Raw genomic sequence first — 25,139 nt, 5'->3', positions numbered from 1 at the left:
GGGAATTGCATCTCAAACAAGTAAATCACATGAAAAAAAATAAAAATAAAGGACACTTAGACTAATTAGACGAAATATAATATAGACATTTAGGAAGGTAATTGCATCTCAAACAAGTAAATCACATTGAAAAAAAAAAAGTAAAGCACACATAGACTAGTTAGAGGAAAAATAATATAGACATTTAGGAAGGGAATTGCATCTCAAACAAGTAAATCACATAAAAAAAAGTAAAGGACACTTGACTAGTTAGAGGAAATATAATATAGACATTTAAGACCGCCTAGATTTGATACAATTCAATAGCTATGACTCTAACGATCTCAATCTGTACATTTTGAATTCCTACTTCATGTACACAACTAAAACCCAAAGAATAAGAGCTGGAAGAAGAGCCAGCATAATCAGACCGGAACCATGAATTCAAGGAAGAAGATGACATAGAGCACGGTAGAGGATCGCGGCAGCCGGCGGCCTCGGCATCGAACCCAAAAGTATCTCGGAGGCCTTGACAGGAGCACCGTAGAAACAGGTGTTCACGGAGACACGAGTATTGACCATGTTCCCGTTGAGAGCGCAACCAACAAATGCACCTGCATTATTTGTTTAGAACAGCTACTAATTTCAACAACGTAATTCAAGGTTCAAGCCCCGATCGAGCATCGGGATTTTATTTGGAAGAGACGTACCTTTACTGCAGCTGTACGTGTAACAAGCAGCATAACCACCATCACCCGCACGTACGTCAGCCTCCGCCGTTCGTCCAACAATGCCGGCAGCTGCCCTCACTCCGGCACCAACTGATAAATGCCCATAGCTACTAAAAGTTTTGACGGCGGCTGTGTTCCTCAATACAATTATATAGTCTGTTAGCTCGCCTCCAACCTATTCAAAAGATAGGTCTCGTGATCCATTTCATCAAACTGATCACAGTATGTGCAAAATAAACAAACCTGAGCTCCCCATCCAAAACCAACCGAAGAAATGGCAGAGGGTGGAGACCAGGAGCCATCTTCTCGTCGACAGACGACAAGACCAGTCCCAATTTTATAAGTAACAACTAGACCAACATTGACAACGGTTAGGATCGCAAGGCCTTTCGCTTGTTTCAGAATAACATCAGGGATGGACTTCTCAGGTTTCAAAGATCCAACCTAGCAATCATATAATAATATACAACATATAATTTAAGAGGTAGGTCTCTTGATGTCTATTTGGGGGAAAAAATGACCTACCTTAGTGTATGCACGAAGTATATTTGCTGCTTTGTAAATCTCATGCTCCATAGTTCGACCCCATGGGAAGTTCAACCAAGATCGCAAGGTGGTGAGGTGAGTCAAATCATGGGTCGGAAGTTGTGAAGCGTGACTGATTTGATTCATCGAGTAAGCCTGAACCGACTCCAATCGAACGTCACAGACATCGCAGACGCGTTGTGGGTCGGCCACTCTGAATTTTGGAGGGAGCAAGCTTCTTCCTTTAGAGCAACCGTTGCAGAATATGCCGCCGCAAAACCGGCAATGATGCCTCGAGCAAGTGATCGGGTGGAAGCGCGCATTGCACAGCATGCAAGCGGCGGCGGCACTGTCCGGCAACCACTTGGGTGGCTGCGTTTCCAAAATCTCTGCGGCGTGGCCAAAGTCAGCCTCCGACAGAGTATCAGCCATCTGTTTCCATGTTTGCTCTAAGAGTTCTGTTGACGTACGAGGCATTTGACGACTCGTTAGGTCGCTCGAACTGAGGGTGGCCGCTTTGCCACGGAGTGTAAGAAGCATTTCAGAAACCACGTCCCACATGGTCATCTCCTTGCCGAAGTCTTCTTCTTCCTCGGGAAAGTAGCCGCCATTGGCAGACACGGGAATCCAAAAGCCAGTTTCTTCGTAAAGTGGTGAATCGTAATAGAAATATTTGGCCGGTTTCCTTTTAACGAGATCTTCAGTAGCGTCCGTTTTATGAACAGGAGATTGAAGCATTACTGAAGTGAAAATTTCATCCATCTCAGAGGAAGGGATATCATTGTGGCCGTCCTCTGTTTTATCAGATACCTGATTAAAGATTTCAGAAATCAATATACAGACACAACTTCCAGCAAACTGTCCTCTATTCACGCTAAAGAAGAAACTTAACTCCATGAATTGGAAAGAAAATAAAAATTTTAAAAAAATGATCTGCCTGAAAATGACAGATAATTGCGGCGTCTTTCCTTAATTTATGTGAGAATCTGAAACGTGGAACCTAATGAAAATTTTCTAGATTATGTTTCCGTCCTAAAAATAGCGATGAATCTATTGAATATTCAAACCTCAGCAGACGAAAGGCATATATTCTCCAGGGCTAGCTCTGGCACGAACAGGGAAGGATCTGATTCCTCGACTTCTGTTGCGGGGTGGAGATTGCCGCTGCCTATCATATTGAATTGAGTAGGCGACTACTAAAGTTTCCAAAAAGAAATTCACGTTGATGGATTGGAAATTGGAATAGATTGATGGGAGATTCAAGATTATGAAGGGAATTTTGATTGTTGCTGTGAAGGAAACCAAAACCAAAACCAAAAACAAAACCTAAAGAGAGGATGAATTTGGCCCAGTATACTGTATACATACATACAAAGTATACTAGATAATAAACCAGGTAACCATAGCCTAGATGACTTGAGTTGGCCCGATCACAAAGTTCATATGCCCAAATTTAATTGTTGGGCCAAAAATCTAAATCAAATTTTATTATTTTACCTAAGCTGATAGGGTTGAATAAAAATTAATAAATTAAATTTCAATTCGGTCAGATCAATTTTAAACCATTTGCTTAATTTTAAAGTGGCAAAGAGATACTTTAATTAGATATATTTCTATTTTTCCATCTTTTTAGCTAATTAGACATACTTCTTCACTTTAAATAATTCTAAATATGATTATTTATGTTTCAACTATCTTAAGAAAAATTAAATAATTTAATAATTTTTAAATAAAAAAATATTTATTATCAAAACTTAATATAAAAATTTAATTAATAATTTTATATTTAAAAAAATCAGAAATTTAAATTTTATATACAAATTTATTTTTTTAAATTAATACTTTAATTTATTTATTTTTTAAAACTCACCGTTAATTGATCCTAAATCTGAATGACAAAGGATATGAATTTATTTTTTAAAATAATATCAAAGGCCTTTGTTATTTTTCCATAAGATTTAAATAGACTTAAGCAGCACTGCCACCATACAAAAGAAGTTTTATCCAAATAAAATTTTTCCTCATGGTAGACTATGCATATGCTAATTGTAGATAATGATATTTTTATTCTTAATGAAAAACATTCGTAAGCCCACCGGAGCCACCTATAGGAAAAGAAATTGATAAATTTATTTAGTCTTGTTGATTAATCTTGGGATAAACAATTTGATCCTATAAAATTTGAAAGGCCTTGGTTTAGAAGTTTTTCAACGAACTCAGAAATTCACTTCCAATGCTTGTGTGCTGTAATTTAGAATTAAGCTTCTGTTTTCTGCGCTTCAATGTTGTAAGAGACTTCTCCGCCTGAAGGAGTATTTAGTACTTCAACTTCCTTGGATTAACAACCACATCGGTTGTAATCAAGTAAATACTTGTGCCTCTTCTTTTAATGTTCTATTTACTTTCTGCTTATCCTTTATGCAAGTATTAATTTAAAAGTTCGAGAATGGTTGGGTTTATTTTTGTGTTTGCAGGCTATCTAACCCCCCTTCTAGCCGACCCAACGGTCCTACACTATCAACCTCGAACGTCAATCAAGGCCCAAGCCTTGGCAGATTTCATCACAGAGGTCCAAAATATCGAGCCGGAGACAACCTGGAAGATATATGTGGATGATTCGTCCACTCGGTAAGGTAGCGGGATTGAAATAATGTTAAACTCACCACAGGAAGACTGTGTGCACTTGTCCGTACGGTTGGACTACAGAGCTATCAATAATGAAGCTAAGTATAAAGCATTGATAGCTAGCTTACAAGTGGCCTGGCATGTGGGAGCTGTTAAAGTCCTCTTCCACTCGGACTCTCAGTAGGTTGTTCAGCAGCTCTCAAGGACGTTCGAGATAAATAATGCCCGTCTCGAGCTCTACGCGGAAACCTTTGAGAAGCTGAAGGCCAACTTTAAGGAGGTCATCATACTGAAGATCCCCCGATCGGAGAACCAAGTAGCAGATGAGTTGGCAAGATTAGCAAGCTCCCTGACGTCGATCGCCATAGAGCACTCAATCGAGCAAGTCTCATTAGTGATGCATATTGATAAGACAGAAGGGATAACCCTCTAGAGTGACTGGAGGACGACGATGATAGAGTTTCTTCGATCGGGAGTCATACCAGCCGATCAGGAAGAAGTCCATCTACTGAAAAGGAGAGTCGAACGGTCCACTCTTGTCGGAGATTAGTTGTATAAATGAGCCTTCTCCAGGGCCCTACTTAAATGCATCGGGCCAGAAGATGCCTAGTACATCTTGAATGAAGTACACCAAGGATCTTGTGGAGGTCACCCGGGCAATTGCTCGCTAGCCTGGAAGGTACTCCTGGTCGCATATTTTTAGCCCACTCTTCAAGAGGACTTCGCTCGGACAGTAGGCTCCTGCCAGAAATATTTTGATATTTCGCACCGTCCGACCGAAGAGATAAAGACGTCCATAGTGTCTTGCCTGTTCGACCTATGGGGCATGAACATCGTTGGGTCATTTCTCATGGCGACAAGCCAGCAGAGATTCCTGATCATCACGGTGGACTACTTCTCAAAGTGGGTGGAAGACGAGCCACTCGCGAGAATAATCGAGCATATGGTCATTAAGTTCGTTTGGCAGAACATCATTGTCAGTTCAGCATCCCACGCTGGCTCGTATCAGATAATGGGAGACAATTCGCCAATCAGAAACTTAGAGAGTAGTGAGAGGGCTATGACATCCAGCAGACCTTCACTTCTGTAGCCTACCCCCAGAATAACAGGCAAGCGGAAGTCGCCAATAGGGAAATCCTCAGAAGGCTACAGTCTCAGCTTGACCACACCGGAGGCAGTTAGGTTGACGAGCTCTCCAGTGTGTTGTGGGCCCTCCGTACGACACCAAAGGAGGAGACCGGCATAACTCCTTTCTACTTAGTATACGACAGCAAAGCAGTCGTCCCTATAGAGATTGGAGTAGAATCAGATCGGGTGCAATTCTATGATGAAGGGAACGCCGGACAGAGATTCATGGAGCTCGACTTGGTGGACGAGACGCGGGCTAAAGCAGTCATTCGACTAATGACGTACTGACAGCGGATGAAGCAAAACTACAACCGGAGGGTGATCTCAAGGTCTTTCCAGGTCGGCGATCTTTTGTGGAAGAAAGTAAAGCCGGTCATTGACATCGTCAAGCTCGAAGCCCCATGAGTAGGACCTTTTAAGGTTGTGCAGAGGCTCCGTTCAAGCGCCTACTATTTAGAGGATGAGAGCGGAAGACAAGTCGAGCGGTCGTAGAGCGCGAATCATCTTCAACCCTACAGGGCGAGATGAGAGGTGCGCAAGTGAATACATATGTACTTGTATGTTGTTTCCTGGATGCAGGACAAATATGAATAAAAGTGAAGTACGCCACTTTTGAGCTGAGTCAATGATTGAGCGACGACCTTAACCCTAGTTTTCACCAACGGTCAAGCGGCGACCTTAAATCATAGTCTTCACCAACAGTCGAGCGGCGACCTTAAACCCTAGTCTTCACCAACGGTTAAGTTGCGACCTTAAATCCTTATCTTCACCAGCGGTCGAGCGACAACCTGAAACTTTAGTCTTCACCAATGGTTGAGCGACGACCTAAAACCCTAGTCTTCACCAATGGTTTAGGGGCAACCTTAAATCCTAGTGTTCACCAATGGTCGAGCGACGACCTTAAACCCTAGTCTTCACCAATGGTCGAGCTATGACCTTAAACCCTTGTCATCATCAACGGTCGAGCGGTGACCTTAAATCCTTATCTCAATAAGCGGTTAAGCTGTAACACCCACGGAATTATAAGATATGGGTAGTATATTTCTCATTAGAGTATAAGGGTAAGAGGAAGCAAAAGAAATAATAGAGATAAAAAGAAAGGAAGGGAAGGTTTGAACCTTTAACCTCCCACAAATAATAGAGTTAAATTAGTGTATAATAACCACTAGAATAATGAATAATAGATGGATAGAAAGGAATAGAAATTGTAGTTAAAGGTGAGAAGAAAGAACTAAGAAAAAGAGCAAGAGAAAACCAAGTTGCTTACCTTCTCTTCCTCTTGGTTAAGAGAGGGAGCAAGAAAAAGGTAAATTGCCTTCTTTCCTTCTTTCCCTTCTAACTTTTCGTGAGAATCAAAGAGGGAAGAGATAGAGGAGTTAAGGGAAGAATAAATGAAGACATAATTCATTCCCATGATGAATAAATAGAATTTAGAGGAGAAAAGAGAAAGAGAATTTCTCATTCTTCTTTTTCCTCATTCTTCCTCCTCCCTTTTCCTTCTCCACCGAAACTTAGAGCCTTCTCCCTCCTTCTCAAAAGTCAAGTTAAGGTTTCCTCTCTAAGAAAACCTTATTTCTAAGAAGGAGTCTCAAGGTTTACCTCTCACAAGAAGAAGAAAACAAAAAAAGGGAAAACTAAGAAGAGAAGTTCTTCTTCCTCCTCATAAGGGTATCATTTCCTTAAGGAACAACAAGCAAAAAATTATGTAAGTTTCCCCTCACCTGTGGTACAATAGCTCATGTGATTTTCTATGAGGTTAGGTTGCTTAAAAACCTAGGATCTTCTTCATGGACTTTCGGCCAAGACAAAAAGAAAAAAAAAAGGAAGACCTAGGCAATGTTAAGACCCAACTAGATATGCTCAATATGTTTCTTGTAATATGTATCTTATGGTAGGGGATTAATCTAATGTTTCTATGCTGGAATGTTTGGTTAGAACATGGATTTATGATCCTAGACTCTCGGCCAAGCATGAACAAAAGAACTAGGTAAGCTTAAGACTCAAATTAGACATGATCCCTTTGTTTTTATGATATGTACCTTAGGATAAGAGGGTTGTTAACTTTTCTCCTACTTGTATGTTGCTTGGAATTAGGATGTCTCCCTTTCAACTTTCGGTCATGATAAGATTAAGGGCCTAGGAGAACCTTAAAACCTAATCTAAGCATGTCATGATTCTCCTTAAGATAAGATAGGAAGTTAATATGATATGCTCATGCTTGTATGTTGATTTAACTTTATTTTATGCTCATGAACATTCGGCCATGGTAGATTTTAGGGCTTAGGAGAACTTTAAACCTAAATTAAGCATGCCATGATTTTCCTTAAGGCAAGATATGAAGTTAACATGACATGCTCATACTTGTAGGTTGACTAGAACTTTATTCATGCTTCATGAACTTTCGGCCACAACTAGTTTAAAGGCCTAGAAAACTAAGAACCCAACCTAACTATGCTCATGATGTTCTTGGTAATAAACACTATGAAATTGTTTAGGGTTTCCATGCTTCTATGTCACATGAAACCTAGTTACATGATTTACAAGTTTCGGCCATAACAAGTTTACAAGCTTAGGGAACCTAGAACCTAAACTAAACATGCTTATGATGTTCCTCATGATAAATAATATGATATTGGTTTAATGTTCACATACTTGTATGTAAATTTTTAACCAAATGTGATGCTTGATGACATTCGGCCATAACAAGTTCACAAGCTTAGGAAACCTAGAACCTAAACTAAACATGCTTATGATGTTTCTCATGATAAATGATATGATATTGGTTTAGTGTTCACATGCTTGTATGTTGATTTTTTAACCAATTGTGATGCTTGATGATATTCGGCCATAGCAAGTTTATAAGCTTAGGAAACCTAGAACCTAAACTAAACATGCTTATGATGTTTCTCATGATAAATGATATGATATTGGTTTAGTGTTCACATGCTTGTATGTTGCTTTTAACCCAATGTAATGCTTGATAAGATTCGGCCATGACAAGTTTCTAAGCTTAGGAAACCTAGAACCTAAACTAAACATGCTCATGATGTTCCTTATGATATATGATAAGATATTGGTTTAGGGCTCACATGCTTGTATGTTGATTGTTAACCTAATTTACAATTATATGTTTCGGCCACTATATGAAAATTAGGGTTAGAGACCTAATTATGATCTTCATGTGTCTCACATGCAATGCTTCATGATATGATAAGAACTTGTTATGCTTCTATGTTTATTTACGTATGATCATGATCTATGCATGTTGATAACCCTTAGGATATGATGTGTGCCAAATTATGTATGCTATTATGATGAGCTATGTGCCCAAACTATGCATGTATTTATGATGTGCTGTGTGCCCAAATTATGCATGCTATTATGATGAGCTGTGTGCCCAAATTATGCATGTTTTATGATATGTTAAGAAAAAAAAATGATATGCATAAAATGATAAGAACCATGATATGTATGACATACTACTTTACTTTATATGGCTTGTACCAAGGGTGGGCTCCATAAGCGCCCCGGGGTCGATGGACTAAGAAACGAGTCTCGTTAGGGATGGGCTCCTAAGTGCCCCTAGGTCGATGGACTAAGAAACGGGCCTAGTATGTATGCCTTGTAGGGTTCAAGACTTGCTACCTTGGACCTACATAGGACACGCGCATTTATGTATGTGGTACAAGCCGGGCCCCCCTTATGTTGAGATTATGTTTAAGTATGTATATAATAAGTTTTTTAAAAAAAAAACATGTTGCATATATATATCTGTTCATGATGCATGTTTTGAAATTCATCTTGCATATACCTTATGATTATGCCATGATATGTCATGATACTTATGATTATGTTACGATCTACCAGAATGCACTTTATGATTATGTCATGCTATGCTACCTTATGATTATGTTACGATATGTCATGATGTGCTTATGACATGATATGATTTGATGCTCTTATGAATATGACATGATATGATAAGATGTTCTGTATTTTACGTTTATGAGAGTTATGATATGATGCTTCTATACATGAACTAATGAGTTTATCTCCATGCTTTATGCCTTGTGATTATACTACGCTATACGGTTTTTGTGAGTAGGAAAGGATCTTACTGAGCTTTGTGTGCTCATAGCTTACTTTCCTTGTACCACAGATAAAGGCAAGGAATGGATGAACTAAGGGAGCAACAGGAGGGGCAAGAATGATGTGTGTGGTAGTGGCTCGGCTAAAAAGAAAAAGACCTGCTTTTGTTTAAATAAGAATTATGTCTAGCTTATGTTATTGTTTCATGACTCCAGGACATTTTATTATGCTTATTGGTATTATGACTTAAAATCATGTTAAGCATGCTATGTGACCTTATATGCTAGGTAGTTAGTAATGGTGATTTGAAAAGAAAAGTTTTTTTAAAGAAAAACTCTATAAACAAGACTTCCGCTGTGTTAAGTAGAAAAGAATATTAGTATGCAAGTAAGTAAGTAAGAAAGTAAGTATAAGTAAAAGTAATCCCCCGTCCCTTGAGTAGGAGGGGCGGGGCGTTACATAAGCACCGATCTTATAACTCAAGAACGATGAAGGACCGATCGTGAATACGCACTACTCAAAAGCTACAAGTCTTCAAAATACGATGATTGTTCGGGATTATTTTGCTATGACTTCTCGTCACCGATCAAAAGGTCTCAAGGCCACAATAAGCAACTCGCAATCTCGCTCAGGGTTTTACGCGGCAACATGAGCAACTAAAATGCGAGTCAAATTGAAAGATGCCAAATGGCGGCAAGGGAACGAACGAATAAGAAAAGATCACCGGACGGGCGATCATTCATTCAGACTAAGCATTAGGATTACAAACAAGGGTGAATACAAAATCACTCCAAATAATCAAGCACATCGTCAGGCAGCGACTCGGTGTGTTTGTCCCGACTAATGATATTGTTGGTCAGAGCAGCCGACAGATAGCCTCCCTCTCTGAGCTGGTCGATCGTCCCGTCGATGGCCAAGTTGAAGAGGCGGAGCGCCCGATCAGAAAGCTGATCATTGAAGGCATCCGAGCAGAGGTAGTTTTTCTTCATAGTCTCAAATCGATCAGCCTCGACATCTTGATAAGTTTTCAGAGTCGCCCGGGATGCCTCCAGCTCGTCCTTTGCGACAGCCAACTCATCATTTTTTTTGCAGAAAGTTGGCTTCGAAGGGATAGCTTCTGCGGCTGATCGACTCTCCCGTTCAGCAATCAGAAAATCCTCAGCTTCTTTGAGTTTTGGGGCGAGAACCTGGGGCCTCTTTATTCTTGATCTCCAGATCGTCGATAGCCTGGAGTTTCCTAGTGTTAGCCAAATGGATTTTTGATTCAAAGGTGTTGACTTGTTTATTAAGCCGAGCTATTTGGGTGGCTTGCTCGGCATTTTTTCCTTTCTCCACCTCCAGCAGCTCGGTGCTCTTAGTCAGATCAGCTCTTAGTTGAATCATCTCAGTATTCATTTACTCCAACCGCTCCTGAGAAGCAGATGATTGGCCACTCGACGCCTTTAGTTGCTTAACCTCCTCTCCAAAAAAGCGAGCATTTGGCACATGGTCAGACTCTCTACCCAATACTGCGAGTAACCAAGAAAATATAAGCACTGATCAGAGACAAATTAAGAAAATACAACTTACTCCAATGGACATCTAGGTGTGGTTGTCCGTGAGCTCCCCCGGAGGCATGACCGCTGCGCGGGCTCGGGCGTTAGCCCATATCTGTCCTAGTAGCCCTTGAATGATTATCTAGTGCTCGGGGGCTCGGGATTCAGCGTCATCTGACTCACGTCATTCCTTAGTCGGAAGATGGAGAACCGCCGTTATGTGGCGCTGGGCGCTCGGGGTTGACTAGGCTGAGGTCGCTCTACCGGACGTCGGACGGATGCCAAATTTTTGAACCTTCAATTGTGGCAGCATGAAGGCAACTGGTGGCGCGCAAATGGTTCCCTGTGGCAGGTCGGACAAGGATGGTGTCCGATCAGACGATGTAGGGGGAACAATCACTGAAGCTGGAGTGGGGGTCGAGGTTCCAACCCGTTCGGCGGAAGGGCATGGGATAGTTCGTGTGGGGGTCCGCACCACTGAGGAAGCGAATCGCAATGAAGTCTTCGCCCCGCGCCTCTTGCGCCATATCAGTGGTTCCCCAAAGGAGGCCGAATCCGACACCCGCTCCACCAGAATCACTGGTAGTCGTTCGGAAGGAGGGTTCGATGTACCGACCGCTCCACCAGAATCACTGGTAGTCGTTCGGAGGGAAGGTTCGACGTACCGACCGCTCCACCACTGGTCGTCAGGCTGGCTATCCCTTCACTCACTAATGCTAGAGCCCCTTCGCTCTCGCCATACGAGTCTTCCTGTGAGCCGATCGGCTTCAGACCGCAGCTCTTCAACTCAGCTGTGGTCGTCGCGTTGATCTCGGCATCCACAAGCTTGGCCTTTCTGGTCAGACACGCATGCAGCATGATGTCAGCTGTAAAAGAAGAATAGAAATCAATTAGAATCAAAGGAAGAAGTGAAAAAGTTGCATACCTAGACTGGACGGAAGCCTTATGCAGATTGGACTCAAGCTGGAAACGTAGAGGACATCTTCTAGCAGCCAGCATTGAGACTGCATTGAGGTAGTCTGATCGGATCTTGTACTTTTTTGTGGAGGATGACTCGCCACTTCGAGCTGCCAGTTGGTCGGGAAGTCTGGCTGCTCGGGGAAACGCACAAAAAAGAAGTACTCCCTCCAATGTTTGTTGGAGGTCGACATTTTATCAAAAAAAACTAAGCCCACTCGGGCTTGGAAAAGAAAAGTCTTCGGCTTGGACAATTTGGGATAATAAAAATATGAAAAAGTAGGGGAGTGAGAGGAATATCATGCAGGCGGAACAGAATCATCACCTCACACAGCAACCGAAAGGAGTTCGACACTAGTTGATGAAGAGAGATACAAAAATATTTACATACGGTAGGAAAAAGAGGTAGATGGGAAACTACAGACAGGTGGTAAACTAATCCCTAAAGAAACAAAGACAGTCGAGCGGCGAAGTATTTGGTCGATTGGAAGGAGAAGGAAAAATTATTGGTTGATACTAGGAATATCGTACTGGTTCCTCTGTATAAAAATTTTATACAAGTCCTGATCCTTTCCTAACAACCTATTGTGTTCTTTAGAAATTAAATTCGGAATCGCAAACAGAACTTAACATTATTGATTCCAAATTTAATTTATCTGTTCTTAGATGTTTAGACTTGGATCGCAAATGATACTTAACATTATAGATCCAAATCTACTCATGTTACAAATTTAATTAAATATTTATTTCAGAGATCGGCTCCCAGGTCAAACATGACGAGGCACTTGACCTTCTTGGGTATGGGAACATCCACCACTGCCTCGACAAAGCCTCTCAACGAAATTCAATATTTAATTTCCTTATAGTAACCTTAGGTTTAACCAAAAAGAACAATCGAATCACAAGATCGAAAAAACAAAAGAAGCACAACTTCGAATCACAAATCTGAAAATCTAGAATTACTAGCCTCTTGTGTTTGGTATTTCAAGATCCATACAAAGAAAACTAGTATGATGCATAATAGAATTACTAGTTATACCTTTCTTTGTAAGAAACAATCTCTTTATCTTCTATCGTATTCCTCTTCTTATCTCGGACGTTGTGTGGGCAACGATCTACCGAGATGATAACCACCAAGACACCTTCCTTCTTGCAAGTTTCGGTCACCAACCTTCAAGCTCCAAGGGATGTTAGAACAAAGTCTCCTTTCTCTCCTTCTTCTCTTAGCAAGAACCGGCCACCACAAGATCTCCAAGAGAGGGATGCACCGGCCACTAAAAAAGAAGAGAAAAAGAGTATAGAGCCGGCCACACCAAGGAAGAGAAGAGAGAAACAATAGAAGATGTGTTGTGAGGTGAGGCACCTTTACCCTCTCTTTTATATTCCTTGGTCTTGACAAATAAGGAAATTTAATTATTATTAAAATTCTCTTATTTTCCTTGCCATTGGTTAATAAGGAAAATTTAATTAAAAATTTCTTTTAACCCTTCTCATGGCCGGCCCCTACAAGTGCACCAAATAAGGCAAGTTTTAAACACAAAATTAAAACTTCCTTATTTGTTTCCGAAAATTTTAAAAATAAATTTTCTCTTTAAAAATTCCCTTCATGGTTGGTTATAAAAAGAAACTTTTATAAATTAAAATCTCTCTATTAAAACATGTGGATGATTATAAAAAGGAAAGTTTTCTCAAAATTAAAATCGTCCTTTCAATCTACAAATAAGGAAAGATGTCAAATCGTTTCTCTTAATCTTTTGTAGAAATTTATAAAAAGAAAGATTTAATTTTAAAACTCTCTTTTAAAATAAGGAGGATGGTTACATAAAAGGAAATTTTTATCAAAAATTAAAATCTTCCTTTTAACTACAAATAAGGAAAGATATCAAACCTTTCTCTTAGTCTTTTGTAGAAAATTATAAAAGAAAAAATTTAAATTTTAAACTCTCTTTTAAAACCATGACTTCCACATAAGAAAAGATTTTAAAAAATAAAATCCTTTTATTTTATATGGCCGGCCACACCAAGCTTGGGCTCCAAGCTATGGCTGGCCACCCTAGTTGGCTCAAGCCTTTGGCTTGGTCAGCCTAAGCTTGGGCTCCAAGCTTGCTTGGCCAGCCACCTAAGGGTGGGTAGGAAGTGGGTATTTGGTGGATATAATTCTCTATAAATAAGAGGCTACGATAGGGACCGAGAGGAGAATTAGTTTTGGTCTCTCGATGAAATTAAGCTTCCCGTGTTCGCCCTGAACACCCAACTTAATTTCATCAATAATAATTCATATCACTAAAAAATTATTATTGAACTACCACACCAATCCCAAATTACATTTTGGGTTTCTTCGTATCATGAGTGTGTTAATCTCCCTGTGTTTAAGATGTCGAATGTTCACTAATTAAATGAGTTGCTGACAACTCACTTTAATTAATATTTTAGTCCAAGAGTAGTACCACTCAACTTCATCGTCATATCAGACTAAGTCCACCTGCAGGGTTTACATGACAATCCTTATGAGCTCCTCTTGGGGACATTATCAACCTAGATTACTATGACACAGTTTCCTTTTATAATCAACAACACACACTATAAATAATATTATTTCCCAACTTATCGGGACTATTGATTTATCGAACTAAATCGCACCATTTGATAAATTAAAGAAATAAATATTAAGTATATGTGTTTGTTATTATATTAGAATTAAGAGCACACACTTCCATAATAACAGAGGTATTGTTCTTTTATTTAGTCAGTATAAAAAGAACTTACCTTAAATGGTCCTGCTCAATACACTCAGAGTGTACTAGTGTAATTTTTATAGTTAAGATAAACTAATACCAAATTAACTACGACTATTCCAATGATTTGTTCCTTTCCATCTTAGTCGTGAGCTACTGTTTATAATTTATAAGGAATTGATAACATGATCTTCTGTGTGTGACACCACACACCATGTTATCTACAATATAAATTAATTGAACAACTACACTTAGTATATAAATGTAGACATTTGACCAATGTGATTATTTATTTATAAAATAAATGTTTATACAAAAGGTAGGCTTTTAATATACACTCTAACAAAAATAACTTGGTAATCAAAAGGAAACTCAAAGGTGGTTGTTAGGCTCTCAGCATCGCCGACATCAAACCTAGACTCAGTAGAGGTGTACCAAGGCCCAGGGGTGGCGACGGGAGGCTGTGAAAAACTCGCCATCGCAAAAAGCAAAGAAGGCGGCGAAAAGATGTGATTGAAGGGAAGGAAAGCTTACTAGAATATCGCCGGAGGAACAGAAGAGGAAGGAAATCGCCGAGAAACGCACGGGCTTATCGCCAAGGAGCTCGAGGACGAAGATGCGCAAAAGAAGAAGGCGACGCGCACAGGTTTATAAACCCTAGGGTCAGTCAATCGGGGTTGTCCGATCTAGGGTCACGAAAACCTAAGCAGAAATCTGGCTGTTGAATTCAAAATGCCAAAAGTCACATCACCAGCGGATATCTGTCTGTCACGTCAAGTGTGCGGCGACAGCAGGAGGGACATGTGGCGCTTGGCCACGGGATGACATTTAATGAAAGCAATTAAGCGGCATGGAGGCGCGCTCGACCATGATGAGCAGGGATTTGCACGATCTCCCAAAAATATGGGTGACGTAAACCCAGATCGCGCATACACATGGAAGCTCAAGAGAAGAGACTAAGGATGGATCTTGCTCATGTTGATCGACATAAGGAAGCAGGTGTATCGTCGAACGACAGTCTTCAACAGGTCGATCGGCAGGGAAAGCTGCTAACACATTCGCTCAGGTATGAGGGAGCGGTCACATAGCCTACCTTCGAGTTACATCGGTCCGATCAGAAGCTAAGGAGTGGCATAAACCGATCAAGTGAAAACCGTCTTTGACAATTTGTCCAGTCAATTGGACTTGTAGCCTCCTTCGACTAGACTTGAGGGGGAGACATGTGATGAGGCGATAAGGAGGGGCCCACCCGATAGGGGTCGGTTGCCACGATGGAGGTTAGAGCCAAGGCGGTCAACGTTTAGGTATGATATGACTAAATGGAGGATAATCGCATTGGTCGGTCGGGCGATCAAGCCCCCAACAGGGAGGCAAAAGCTCCAGTCCGACCCCGCCTTTGACTCGGGGAGGTGTAAAATGACCGACGCTCAATGGAGTATTAAATGCTAGGAGGAGGAAGAGATGATATGCAAAATCTTGGCCGATCAGCTTCCCCACTCGGCTAGACAATAGGACTCGACACAAGCTCAGCGGAGGTCCAGCCGAGCGGACGCGGTACAGGCTTAGCGGAGTTCTGGCCGAGCGGACGAGGCACAGGCGCAGCGGAGTTCCTACCGAGCGGCTAACCCGCTCAGCCCAGCAACGGACCCACTGCATTATCTTTCGACATCTTTTTAAGAGTTAGTGTCACTGACACCATGCATAGTCGATAGGAAGATCATACGACGGAATCTTTCACCGTCACATCAGAGGTATGCTCGGCTTGTTAAAGTATTGTGTCAAGGACACTTTACTGACGAGTATTTTCAGGGAAAACTTCGAGAAATGTGCTCGCCTAGGGAAGCGTCGACGCGCTACAGGAGTTCTATATAAAGGGAAGCCTAAGATTCGGCCGAAGTACGCGATATACACTATTTGCGCTACAGTTTCATTCTTGTTGTTCCGCCTTCTGCATCATCATCCGTGATTGACTTGAGTGTTGGAGGGCCAACGCTGAAGACCCCTTCCCTGGCTCAGCACTGACATCATCTGTCTTATAGGGTGGAGTGGAGTTTACGAGCGATAAGTGGGATATTCACATTCCTAATTTTTCATCTCATCAATTTTCGGATATGATCAAATTAAATTGGTCAAGTTCGCCTGCCTTCGCTGGTAGAATGAGCTGCTTGACCTAACCAAGCTCTGCAAGCTCCTGGTCGCCGTGGGTGTCATCGGAGATCCTGGGCTTGTTGTAGTAGGCTCTAAAGATAATTTTAGAAAAATTTATTTGTTAATCTCATAATCGAGAAAAACATATAACACTTTCGAGATAATCACATTTAGCTTTGATTCTCCTTTTGCTGGCATTTGCTGATATAGCAGGGCATATGTCATTATCTGAGAATCATTTATTATCTAAATTAAATAAAATTTTTATTGATGACTTCATATATAGATAATCAAGATTATGAATAATAAACTTAAACAAAATGCACCCTTAGTTTAAAATTTGATCCAAATCTTGGGAAAGAGTTAGTGTCAACTGTGTCATAAGATTCCAACGCTAGTTTACTTTTAATTATTTTTTATTTTTTTATTAGGTATTCAGATTTTATAATCTGACAAATTTTAAAATAAACAATTTGACCTTATATTTTATCCATCAGATAAATTGGAAAGGGCTGGGGCAACAGATGCTTAGGTTTGTGATTTTATTGAAGAAAATATGTCTTGTAAGATTCAATTTTTAATATTTAATTAATGGTCACATCAAGTCAACCCGTTGGGTATCGAGGTGGAAATGGATATCCATGATAAACGTAAATGAACCTTGATGAACACTTGGGTATCGAGGTGGAAGATGCAAGCCCTTGCATTTGGAGTTTTGATAGGCGAATATGGTGATAAAAAGTGAATACATTTGTCTCTAGTGTCTTTGTCAATTCATTCTAGGGTCAACATGGAGAAGATAAATCACTGACGGTTACTAATCTTTAGAATAATAATTGACATATAAGAGAGACATTTATCTCGATTTTATCGAGATTCGAACCCTAGACCTTATGGTGGCAACAGTCTTGATAGACGAACATGACATGTGTCCTAGCGTTCAACTTCTATTAACATATAGTTATGATTAATTAAATTTTAAGCCCAACATTTTGTTTTTAAGCTCTATTTGGAAAGACAGAAATAAAAATTGTGAAAAGATTTTTACCGTGAAATTTTTTATTTTATTTATTTTATAAAAAATAGATGAATTATTTTTCCTCTTTTATTTAGACTAAAGGAATTATGAATATGTTAACAGATCAATTTTTTATCCGTCCAAATCAAACGGAATGCAATTTCTTCCTCCCCACTTGCTCTGGCCCAATTGAATCCATATGATACCAATTGAGTCCATATAAGTCTCAAGGTTTACACGGAGAAAATAAATCACGGACGATTATTAATATTTGGAATAATGACTAGCACATAATGAAAATATTTATCTTAACTTTATCAAAATTTAAATTTTAGACATCACGATAACAATACTTCATGACAAATTGAATCCACATGAGCCATGAGTTAGAGGTCGTCTCGTGAGGGTAAGATTACCACGGTATGTGGCCTCAGGTGCACGAGGTCACTGACGGCACCACCAGTGAGAGGTCTGTAGCGTCGCCGTGAGTGAGAGGACGCCTCTCGATCGTGAGGTCACCGCGGCATGCAGTCTAACAAGTGCAAACCTCACAATTTAATCTTTATTATTTTTTTATTCCTTTTTGCTATTCATTTTTTTCCCACCTTCCATTTGGTTCCTTTCCATCTTTCCGAGTATCAAAGCCTTAATATTGAAAATAAATAATATTCTTTTCTCAATCAATTGCACAACTTTTATTGTTTTTATGAGAATTGAGATTTATGCATGCTCTGTTAATGCATTTGTGTTCATAAAGTTCAGTTATGTATAAACTCAGTACTTACTCCCTAATTCGACCAAATTAACTTGAATTATTCTTTCATCTGTCAAATAATGCTAAATTTTATTCTTTTTATTAACTTATGATGGTTTATTTATAAAATAATTTAATTAGTTAAGAAAAAAATGAATCTTACATTACTTTACATATCCTTTTTTTTCATCGATATCAATAATAGAATCCTCATTTATGTCACAATTAATACGATCCAAATTGCGACCCTTAAGAAAGCCACGGGTACAATGTAATTAGGAGTTCTAAACCTTCAACTTTCCCTCGAAGCAATGGCACAAAATTAATTATAACAAGATTAATTAATTAGGTGATAGATAATCTCTGAAAAGCTCACTTGTGGTAGCTTTATGATTTGAAATTTTGGACAAATTCTAAGTGGAAGGGGAATTGTAGCTCACAATGGCGGATAAAAGGGAAGAAATCAACATCAGTCGGCATAAACAAGACTAAATTTCCACATTTGACTTATTCACACATTAAATTTGCAACTAAACTCTTCTATTTTCTTTAAAAAAGACTGACGCATAGATAAGTTAATTGACAAATTTAGTGTTGGGAATATGGCCATTGATAGCCAAAATTAAAAGACAGATATGCCGTAAGTATTGTGGTAATAGTTACTTAATGTGGTACATTAATGAGAAGCTTGGTGCAGCTTCTGGAGTATTGTGAGAGGGTACGAGATGAAACGGACGTTGGACCGTCCGTCATGATTTATCTGTATTTTTTAATTTATTCTGATAATTGATAAAAAAATTTCATAGGATTGAACAGTTTACCTTCAAGATTATGCTTTTCGATTTCTCTAAATTGTTAAGGAAAAATTTTTGTGAGATCAAATCGATCACCTCCAAGAATAATCAAATTATTGTAAGAGCTGGTACCTGATAAAATCATGATCCTATATGCGATCAGTTTGGGGTGGAGATATCATTGTAGCATTGTAAGATCCTAATAAAAAATTTTGAAATTTAATTTAATATTTGATTAGATATCATGACCGCAAATTAAATCAATTTGATATTTGATTAACAAATTTAGAATAAATGAAATCAAATTAATAATAATATTAATAAATTGATAATATATATAATAAATAAATAAAAATAAATAGTAAGATTATGTGATACTACAATTTGATCGCGATTTTATAACCTTGTCAAGATTACAAAAAATAAATAGTAGAAAATTTTCATGATCTAATCAAATACTAAACAATAAATAACTTGATTAAAAATAAAAACAAAAAATGAGAAGTTTATTGCAACTTTATTTTTGATTGAAACTTAGTTATTTCCCCCCCTTAAAACTTAATTATTAATTTTATGACCATAACACTAGGCCGAGAATTAAAGAGATCTTTTAGTTTTGATTTAAAAGCATTGAAAATACAATTGTATGTCGATATTTAAATTATTAGTAAATATACAAATTTTCTTAATCAAACCATAATGCTAAAAATACAATTGATCGTGGTAAGCACGGCCTCATCTTATTTATTAATCAGGTGGAGCCGCAAGCCTCACATGATACTGTATAGTAAAAATAAATAAGTTGAAATTAAAATAATTAAATTAATATTCACATTTTACATTTCCCTGAATATCAATCGAAAACTATTTAAGGTGGCGTTTAGTTCGTTTTTGAGAATTGAAATGGAAATAAGAATAATAGTAATATTGTGGAATATAAATGATTACAAAAATATATTTAAAAAATAATATTTGATTAGTTAAATATTTTTTTATCGGAATAAATTATTTTTTTTTATTTTTAGAAGAAAATAAGAGAAAAAATTAAATGAGAGAAAGTTAAATGTAAGAGAAAAACATAAGAAAAAAAAATAGCGAATAGTGACCGTGTGAGAGAGAGAATAAGGAGAGTGAAAGTATGATGGGAGAAAATGAAAATGTGATGAGAGAAAATAAGGATAAAGAATGTATTAGAGAGATTGGAAGTGTGATGGGAGGGAATGAAAATGTGATGAGAGAAAATAAAGATAAATAGTGTGATTAGAGAGATTGAGGAGCGATAAAGTGTGATGAGAAAAAAAATAAGGAAAGAGTTTGTGATAGGAGAGATTGAGGAGAGAGAAAGTATGATGAGATAGTGAAATATAATGAAAAGAGAGACATTGTAATAAAGAAAATGAGGATATAGTATGTAATGAGAGAGAATATGTGATTAAATAGAAAAGGATAGAGAAAATATGATGAGAAGTAATAAGGAAAGAGAAAATACAATGAGAAAAATGAGCAGAGAGAAAATATAATAAGAAATAATAATGAGAAAATAAGTGATATACAAGAAAAATTGAAAAATATGTTAAGATATTTTCGTATAAAATAATTTAGATGAAATCAAAGTTTTTGGATATGATGAAACTCAAATAAATAAATTTCATCAATACCTAAATTTTTAAATTTTATTTTAAAATTTTAATTCCTATTCCCATCAACCAAATATAAAATTTAGAAATAAATTTAATTCTCTATTCCCATATCACTTTTGAGACACCACTTAAAAGTTTCTCTAATATTTTATTTAGAGACGTATAATTGTGGATTGTTTTCATGACCTAGCGAGCGAGATCTTCATTGGAATCTTACCCTTATTTTTCTTCAATTTATTGTAAAATTTTATTTATACATGTGCGGCAGGAATTAGTAATTTTCTCCGCCAACTCTGCCAATTAATTCTTTAAATAAAATTTTTTTATTAATCATTAGCTAAATTAAAAAGCACGAATAAATCCTAATATATGATCTAAGGTTATATATTTTCAAACGCTCTTGGTGCAATATGTCCTTTATAAGACTTAAACCCATCATCGCATAGAAAACTCATATTTTTCTCTTTTTTATATTAAATATCTAGATCTTATAACTCTACTAATTTTAAACAGACTGTCCAATCTCATATTCTATTTATCAAGTAAATTTAAGAAACACATAATATTTTAATGTTACATCCCAGTTTCAGTAATAGTTTAATCACCCTAAATAATATATCATGAATCAAACCCCGATCACTTTAGAAATGCTCGAGAGTGGAGGTTGATTTTATCAGGCGGCGTCAGTTCAATCAAAAGAGGTTGATGCTCGTCTTGACTCTTGCTTAAGACCGATCCAATTGCTCAAATTGTCATCTCAAATTAAGATTCCAACCGTTCTTTTCTCTCTTTATATAAAGGCTTACCCTCTGTTTCTCCATACTTAATTCACAAAGCCTCATCTCTTCTTCTAGTTCTACCATGTTTGGCTCGCCGGAACACAAAGCCTCTGGCGACATCGTTGCCGACGCCTGGGACTACAGTGGCCGCCCCGCCGTCCGATCCCGCACGGGCGGCTGGACCTGCGCCGCCATGATCCTAGGCACGTATATATAGTAGATCTCATACTCGATTCTCATCGGAACTTCTAATTCCAGCTAGCTCTGGTAAATTAATTATAAGTAACATTAATGGCGAATCCATGTTCACGATTGAAGTGGTGGAGCTCAACGAGCGACTGACGACGCTGGGGATCGCCGTCAATCTGGTCACCTACTTGACTAAGACGATGCACCTGGGTAATGCCGCCGCTGCCAACACCGTCACCAACTTCATGGGCACCTCCTTCATGCTCTGTCTCCTAGGCGGCTTCGTCGGCGATACCTTTCTCGGCCGGTACCTCACCATCGCCATCTTCACCGCCGTTCAAGCCTCCGTACGCACCCCTACTTCTCCCTTTTTAAAAAAATAGTAATTTATTTTCCAAATTTTAAGGGGAAAATGTAATATTTTGAGTAGCAAAAAGAAATATTCATTTTTTATTGAGATTTTACATGAACAGGGGGTGACGATCCTGGCGATCTCGACGGCGGTGGAGGGGATGCGGCCGGCTCCGTGCACGGCGGACGGCGTGTGCGAGAAGGCCACTGGGGCACAGCTGGGCATGCTCTACTTGGCACTCTACACGACTGCGCTCGGCACCGGGGGCCTCAAATCGAGCGTCTCTGGCTTTGGCTCCGACCAGTTCGACGAGGCCAACAAGGAGGAGAAGGTGCAGATGCAGAAGTTCTTCGATTGGTTTTTCTTCTTCATCAGCTTCGGATCACTGCTCGCCGTCACCGTCTTGGTCTACATCCAGGATCACATCGGGCGCCCGTGGGGGTACGGTATCTGTGCCGCGTCGATCGCGCTGGGACTGATGGTCTTCCTCGCCGGCACGCGGCAGTATAGATTCAAGCAGTTGGTGGGGAGCCCGCTAACACAGATCGCGACAGTGGTGGTGGCGGCATGGCGGAAGCGGGGGAGAGATTTGCCGTCGGACCCTACGTTACTGTACATCGGCGCAGCAGAGGAGGAGAAGGGGACGCCGGAGAAGAACGGGAGGCAGAGGTTGCAGCACACTGATCAGTTAAGGTAATTGGAAAATTATTACCTGCAGTTTCCACTTACTTATTTTTTAAAAAATTATATTAATTAATGGAAAATTGTTATATTTATTATTATTATTATTATTATTTTCGTCAAGGTTCCTGGACCGGGCCGCCATTCCCGACGCCCCCGCTGCCGGCCGACAACCGTCGGCGCTGCGGCCTAGCAAGTGGCGGCTCTCGCCGCTGACTGACGTCGAGGAAGTCAAGATCGTGGTCCGGATGCTGCCCATCTGGGCCACCACCATAATGTTCTGGACGGTGTATGCCCAGATGACCACATTCTCGGTGGCCCAAGCGACCACCATGGACCGCCGCATCGGGTCCCACTTCCAAATCCCCCCGGCCTCCCTCACCGTCTTCTTTGTCGCCTCCATCCTCGCCACCGTCCCCGTCTACGACCGCCTCATCGTCCCCCTCGCCCGCCGCCTCACCGCCCACCCCAATGGCCTATCCCCCCTCCAGCGCATGGCCGTCGGCCTCCTCCTATCCATCCTCGCCATGGTCGCCGCCGCCCTCTCAGAGACTAAGCGCCTCCGCGCCGCCCACCGCGGGGCAGTCCCTGTCAGCGTCTTCTGGCTCGTGCCGCAGTTCTTCCTCGTCGGTGCCGGCCAGGCCTTCACCTACATCGGCCAGTTGGATTTCTTCCTCAGGGAGTGCCCCAAGGGGATGAAGACCATGAGCACGGGGCTGTTCCTGAGCACGCTCTCGATGGGGTTCTTCGTCAGCTCCGCGCTGGTGGCAGTGGTGCACAAGGTGACGGGGACCGGCGGCCACGGCGCGTGGCTCGCCAACAGCCTCAATCAGGGGAAGCTCAACAACTTCTATTGGCTGCTGGCAGTGCTGTCCGGCGTCAATTTGGCGCTGTACCTCCTCGCCGCCAAGGGGTACATTTACAAGGAGCAGCGCTATTCGGTGGAGGATGATGGCGTCACCGGCGTGGAGTTGGCCGAGGAGGCCTGCTACCAAGCGTAGACGATATAGATACGTATCTTTTTAATTTGCTACTTGTTTTTGTTTTGCTGGTGTATAATTGGCAACGCTTTGTCTCTCTTATAACTAACCATCAACTGCTTTGTCGTTGTCTAAATTTTATGATTTTAGTATATAATCATAAAACTAGTTTGATTAAAAAGGAAATTATATTCCGACCCTTCAGATCTTCACTTTCTTTTCCAAACTAGATTACTTTTACTTGGATTTCTCCTACATCAGCATTTGAGTTTTCAGTCTTGATTTGTCTTCTAGCGTTTCCTATCTTATCCATTTTTGCCGTAGTATTAATATGCTCGATCTGAGTTTGAAGCCTCGGAGCACTGATCGTTGCATCTCCTAGTGATGCTCGATCTGAGTTATTTATTTCTGGATTTTGAGAATTTCACTGATTTGTAACGGTGGTGTGATTTTTGGTTGATGGCTAGCTAGTGATCACGATCTTGATCCGGTTGCTAGGATCTGTTAATGAAGATTTTCGACAACTGGAATATTATGGTTCTCCTAGCACCTACTTGAAAATTGGTACGCAAGCTACCTTCCTGCTCATCCCCTGCTACTTCTTTTTCTGATGTGGATCGATGTAGGTGATGATGTTATCACTATGTGAAAAATGACTTTTTACTTCGCCACAATTTACTTCGTCAATTTAAATATACGAAGTAAAAGTGTATAAGCAACTTCACTGAAAAAACCGATGAAGTATATACAAATATAGACTTCGCAGATTTAAAAACGCGGGCTTCGCTTTAAACTGAAATAAGCTATTACTTCGGAAAGTTGTTAAATACTGAAATAGAAATGTCGTGAATACAATTTTTAGTGTTTACTCCGAAGTAATAGTACAAGAGTTAACTTTTATTTTGAGACCACTTTTATTTCCCCCCACTTTTTCGTTTTCTTGGGTTAGGGCTTCCCTCTGCCGAAATTGTTTTTTTGGACCTCCTCTTCCTTCCCTTTCATTTCAGTCCTCTCCGTTCCCCCTCGTTAGGGCTTCCGATTTGAAGTCTTAGGCAACAGAGATGAAGGTTTCCTCGTTAGGGCTTCTGAAATAAGGTTTGACAACTTGAACTTTCTTACGCAGGGTTTAGGTTGCAAGTGTTTGAGATATACCGTATGTTTTCAATTTGACAGAGCTGGCGGAAGGCTGAGGTCCAGGTTTCTTTCCTTCGATTTATTTTTCTTATTCTTCTTCTTTTTCTCCTCCTTTATTTTGCAAAATCATGTTTTAGACGGTCTCCAATTTGTTATAGGTTTGGTGCTATTCTTCCAACAAAGACAAGTGTTTGGAATTTTTTTTTGCTTTTTTTTTTCAGTCTCTATGTTTACGAGGTCATTACCTAAAGGGCTGATTCATGATGCTTTCTTGGAGTAGATACTTCTGTTTTCGGTTGTTCTTTATTTGGTTTGTTGTTGTGGATCGTGATGAGACCCGTGGTGGGGGCTGCCATAGTCCTCACT

At 39.8% G+C, this 25,139-nt stretch overlaps 2 protein-coding genes across 2 annotated transcripts; one reads left to right on the top strand and one right to left on the bottom strand.

Moving 5' to 3' along the window:
• Nucleotides 1–423: 423 nt before the first annotated feature.
• On the bottom strand, nucleotides 424–4,226 carry LOC122044242. The gene is made up of 6 exons (XM_042604763.1): nucleotides 4,110–4,226; nucleotides 2,303–2,428; nucleotides 1,236–2,045; nucleotides 954–1,154; nucleotides 690–885; nucleotides 424–593 (listed from the first exon to the last, which is right to left on the bottom strand). Exons 1-6 carry the CDS (start codon nucleotides 4,224–4,226, stop codon nucleotides 424–426), a joined length of 1,620 nt encoding a protein of 539 aa, XP_042460697.1.
• Nucleotides 4,227–21,468: 17,242 nt separating this feature from the next.
• Nucleotides 21,469–23,847, top strand: LOC122043199 (protein NRT1/ PTR FAMILY 6.3-like). Its single transcript, XM_042603710.1, has 4 exons — nucleotides 21,469–21,640; nucleotides 21,756–21,973; nucleotides 22,100–22,671; nucleotides 22,784–23,847. Exons 1-4 carry the CDS (start codon nucleotides 21,520–21,522, stop codon nucleotides 23,658–23,660), a joined length of 1,788 nt encoding a protein of 595 aa, XP_042459644.1. The 5' UTR covers nucleotides 21,469–21,519; the 3' UTR covers nucleotides 23,661–23,847.
• Nucleotides 23,848–25,139: the final 1,292 nt, after the last annotated feature.

Source organism: Zingiber officinale, chromosome 2A (assembly GCF_018446385.1).
Source record: "Zingiber officinale cultivar Zhangliang chromosome 2A, Zo_v1.1, whole genome shotgun sequence".
In the NCBI taxonomy this organism is placed as follows: domain Eukaryota; kingdom Viridiplantae; phylum Streptophyta; class Magnoliopsida; order Zingiberales; family Zingiberaceae; genus Zingiber; species Zingiber officinale.
This window is presented reverse-complemented; position numbering and strand designations above follow the sequence as displayed.

What these genes read in the sequence shown, in the direction of transcription:
- LOC122043199 (XM_042603710.1), top strand. Translation starts at nt 21,520, where the DNA reads ATGTTTGGCTCGCCGGAACACAAAGCCTCTGGCGACATCGTTGCCGAC. An exon ending in CTGCGCCGCCATGATCCTAG is followed by an intron (nt 21,641 to 21,755) that starts GCACGTATATAT and finishes TCACGATTGAAG; the next exon opens with TGGTGGAGCTCAACGAGCGA. An exon ending in CAGCACACTGATCAGTTAAG is followed by an intron (nt 22,672 to 22,783) that starts GTAATTGGAAAA and finishes ATTTTCGTCAAG; the next exon opens with GTTCCTGGACCGGGCCGCCA.
- LOC122044242 (XM_042604763.1), bottom strand. Translation starts at nt 4,226, where the DNA reads ATGGCGATCGACGTCAGGGAGCTTGCTAATCTTGCCAACTCATCTGCT. An exon ending in TGGCCTTCAGCTTCTCAAAG is followed by an intron (nt 2,429 to 4,109) that starts GTTTCCGCGTAG and finishes AAACTTTAGTAG; the next exon opens with TCGCCTACTCAATTCAATAT. An exon ending in TACTTCGTGCATACACTAAG is followed by an intron (nt 1,155 to 1,235) that starts GTAGGTCATTTT and finishes TATGATTGCTAG; the next exon opens with GTTGGATCTTTGAAACCTGA.